This window comes from Colius striatus, chromosome 13 (genome assembly GCF_028858725.1).
Source record: "Colius striatus isolate bColStr4 chromosome 13, bColStr4.1.hap1, whole genome shotgun sequence".
Taxonomy (NCBI): domain Eukaryota; kingdom Metazoa; phylum Chordata; class Aves; order Coliiformes; family Coliidae; genus Colius; species Colius striatus.
In genome coordinates, this window is record NC_084771.1 from 11,314,280 (window position 1) to 11,318,196 (window position 3,917).

The 3,917-nt window shown below is 59.8% G+C and overlaps 1 protein-coding gene across 1 annotated transcript; it reads right to left on the reverse strand.

Annotated features, from left to right (window-relative positions):
• Window positions 1-2,132: 2,132 nt before the first annotated feature.
• On the reverse strand, window positions 2,133-3,698 carry LOC104562676 (brain-specific homeobox/POU domain protein 3). Its single transcript, XM_062006815.1, has 2 exons — window positions 3,579-3,698; window positions 2,133-3,038 (listed from the first exon to the last, which is right to left on the reverse strand). The coding sequence occupies exons 1-2, from the start codon at window positions 3,696-3,698 to the stop codon at window positions 2,133-2,135; spliced, it is 1,026 nt and encodes a 341-aa protein (XP_061862799.1).
• Between the last annotated feature and the right edge of the window lie 219 nt (window positions 3,699-3,917).

Sequence of the window (3,917 nt, forward strand, 5' to 3'; positions counted from 1 at the left end):
CGTCCCGCCGCAGGGCTCTACGTCGGGGTGCAGCATCGCACCCGGCTCCCCGCGTTTGGACTGATGGGTTTTTTCTTCCCCGAATAAGTTATCAAACAAAAAACAACACCTTTCCTTTTTTTTTCCTCTTTTCCCCTCCCGGGACATCCCCCACCCCCACCCCCGCCCGGCTGCCGAGCTGCGGGAGCTCGTTTAGGGAGAGGTTTCGTTTGCGGGAGACGAAACTCCATGACGAGCCGGGAGTTAAAATATCCCTTTCTCGGCCGTCTCAAGTCACAGCCCGGTCAGGACCGGGGCGGAGAGGGGGGTGCAGAGGCTGCCCGGGGAGGCGAGATGGGGAGTGAGTGGCTCTGCCTGGCCCCGCCGCCAGTTGCGGGAGAGCCCGGGCGGTGCGGGCTGCGCTGTCCCAGGTCCCCATCAACGAATTGAACCCCCCAGAGCATCGTTTGGGCTTCAGAGCAAAACCCACGGCGGAATCGACACGTGGGACTTCAAAACACATCGAGTTTGGGCTGGTCCCGGGAGGAGAAGGGAGGAATCCCCGCCTAGCCTCGCCTCCGGACCCCTCTTGAGCCGCCGACGGGGCTGAAGCCCGGCGGGGTCGATCGAGACAAGCCCCCCACTCCATCCCGGGTGGAGAAGGGCAACTCTGCCCCTCCTTTTCGTTGTCTTTCGTTGTCGTTCGTTTCTTTCCCCATGGAGGAGGAAGGGCCAAGCGTTCCCCGCTCCCCGTCGGGAGCCGGCGGCCGGAGGCGCCGGGGATGGGCTGGAGGAGCCGCTCAGGGAAAGGGGCTCTCCGGGCTGCAGAAAAGGGAGGGGAGGGGGGTGTCCCCGGAGCCGCAGTAACTCCAGGAGGCAGGAGAGTGAGGTAAAACGTGCATGATTTATTTGAAATGCTGCAGCGTACACAGACACCGAATTTCATTCAGCACACACACAGCGGAACGAAATCTCCTTTAATTAAAAAAAAACCCAAAGAAAGGAAAAGGAGACAAATTTCTCTATTAAATATGCAAAGGAAAACAAAATAAAACTAAGAAAAAAGCTTATTCTTGCCTTAGAAAGTGCAGAGTTCACTCTTTGCCAAGGCGGCCTCCCCCGCGGAGAGCCGGCCCGGGGCTGCCGCCCATCCCCGCTGCCTCGGGCCGGCCCCGCCGCGGCCGCCCCGCTCCCGAGAGCCCCAATGACTTGATTGTCGAAGCGAAGGGGTTTTGTTTCGTTCTGTTTTGTTTTACAGTGAAATCAGACGGAAATCGAACAGGTTGAGTGAAACCAAAGCAAAACAAGTCTCGTTTTTCCCCGCCCAGCCCGCTGCTCCGGGGCCGTGCCACAGCTTTGGGGCTTTTTATTCCCTTGATTATCTTTTTTTAGGGGTTTTTTTTTTCTCCTTTTTTTCCCCCTTCTTTTTCTATTTTTAATTTAGCCGATGAGGTAGAAACAGAAACGTTATTGCGGAAATGCAAGGGAGAGCGAACAAAAACCATGCAAGTGCGTGTGTGTGCGGGGGTGCGGGGGAGCCTGGCAGCGGGCAGAGGGGAAGCACAGCCGGCACCTCCCTATTTACAGCCGTCCGGGGCGGCTTCGAGCTCGTTTTCTTTCTTGATTGTTTTAAATCTTTCTACAATTCGATGATGGTCGGGTTGTTTTTTAAAGAAGAGGAGCTGGAGCACACGGGACTGGAGCAGAGACGAGGGGCTGCAGTGAGACCTCGCTGCTGCTGTGCTGCCCCGTCCCTTCTCGCCAAACTCCCCCCGAGGCCTTTCGGTTTGTCTTTTCCTCTTTTTTTTTTCCCTCCATCCTTTTTTTGTTTTTCCAGTTTTTATCTACAAAAGCAGTCTGTAGCAGTCACAACAGCGGGGCTGCTTCACCCAGGGCGTCAGGAGCCGGCACCAAACTCTTTGCTTCTCTTTGGGCAGCTTTCCTCTTTTTAGAGGGGGTTTCTTTTTCCTTTCCCCCCCTCTCCCCTCCCAATATCATTTTTTTAAACGACAACAAAAGCCAAGCACCTCCATCCCTGCCCATTCCAGAGGAGACTGGGGCCAGGAGGGCTGTGGGCTGGTTGGGGGGAGGGGGTGAGGGAAGAACAAGCCCCCCCATACACACACACACACGCTGCCCTCCCAGCTCCTTCTTCAGTAGGCGGCAGAAAATTTCATCCTTTTCTGCTTCTGTCTCTGATTGCAAAACCAGACCCTCACCACGTTCTTCTTCAAGTCTAACTTCTCGGCGATGGCGGCGATTTTCTCCGAGGAGGGTCGGGGCTGCACAGCAAAATAAGCCTCTAGAGAGCGCTTCTCGGGGGCAGCGATGGACGTGCGCTTGCGCTTCTTGTCCCCCCCCGTGTAGATCTCAGGTTTGGTCATTTTCTCCCTCTGGGCCCTTTCAGCCTCCTCCAGCCACGCTTCTAGGATAGGTTTGAGGGCTACCATGTTGTTGTGGGATAAGGTGAGGGACTCGAACCTGCAGATTGTGCTTTGGCTAAGGCAGCCAACCCCAGGGATCTTCAGGTTGGCTAATGCGGAGCCCACGTCCGCTTGGGTCACCCCCAGCTTGATCCTTCGCTGCTTGAAGCGCTCGGCGAAGGATTCCAGCTCCCGGGGGTCCGTCTCCGTCTCGGGGCCGGAGATGACGGCGTGGGAAGCGAGGCCGTGGGGGTGGGACATGTTCATAGGCTGGGAGTGATGGGCCATGTGGTTGATGGCCGACATGTGGGAGTGAGGGTGAGAAGGTGTGGAGCCCACATCGGGGCCCGGCACCCCTCCGAGAGGGAGGGCGGAGTTGAGGTGGTCCAGGAGCTCACCATCCAGGCCTTGGGAGGGTTGGTGGTGGTGGTGGTGGGGATGGTGTGTGGTCAGCACGGAGGGGTGGTGCAGGTGGACGGAGGATGAGGTAGGAGTGCAGGACACGCTGCTCATGGTGTGGTAGGTGGCATCCGGCTTGAAGGGGTGGGTTTTCTGCGATACGATATCCACAGCGGCCAGCGCCTCGGCACCCCGCAGCAAGGTCTCGTCAAAGCCCGCAAAAATGTTCCCCTGGATCTGCACGGAGGGGGCAGGGAGCAGGGGGGAGAAAAGTGGGAGCAGAAACAAACCGAGAAGAGCAGAAGAGGATTAAAAGGAGAACAGCGTCAGGGAGATCCTGCTCTGTCGTCCCCCCCGCCACCAGCAGCACCTGGGACAGAGGAATCGACTTCAGCCCTCTCCCCTCCAAAATAAAAGGAGCAGGAGGAGGGTGTCAGACTCCAGGCACTTGTCCTTTTGGGACTACCTCCCCCAAAAAGACCGCAGCCGCGGAGCGGGATGGAGCCTGCGGGCGTTCCGCAGAGCCTCTGCTCAGCCGGGCTGCACAGCCCAGCCGGCCACGACGGCTGCTCCCCACCTCCAGCCCGGACGGACCCACCGGCTCTTTCCCGGCCCCTCTCCCCGCTCCGAGCACCCGCGGCGGAAGGGATAGCCCCCAGCCCCCGGCCCAGCAGCCCCGGGGCAGGGAAGGGACTCCTCCCAAACCCAGACGGAAACCGTCGGCTAAGGTGGGGGGAGATGAGCTGAGCCCCCCGAAACCCTGGCTGGTGGACTCACCTGGGGGGCGGGCAGGCAGGCTCTGCGGATGGCTTCGGAGCTGGTGTGCAGGTGGGGGTACTTGGGTTCGTGCAGGATGGGGTGCATGCTGAACGCCTGCTTGCTGTTCATGGACATCATGGTGGGAACGGAACGGGGCAGGGGCGCTCCGGGCAGCCCGGCTCCGGGGGCGCGGTATTGTCTGGCTCCGGCGCCCGGCATCAATGGCATTATAGCCCGGCCCCCCCGCCCCCCCGCCCGCTCATTGGGCGGCTTTGGGCAGGCACCTCCCACCACCCGCCCCCGGGCAGTGAGCTCACACCCCCCCTCCCCAAAACGGGAGCTCACCCCACACACCCC

Bases quoted from the DNA above. Each gene is read 5' to 3' on its own strand.
- LOC104562676 (XM_062006815.1), bottom strand. From the start codon at position 3,698: ATGATGTCCATGAACAGCAAGCAGGCGTTCAGCATGCACCCCATCCTG. The intron at 3,039-3,578 runs GTGAGTCCACCA...CCCTCCGTGCAG, and splicing joins CCTGCCTGCCCGCCCCCCAG to ATCCAGGGGAACATTTTTGC.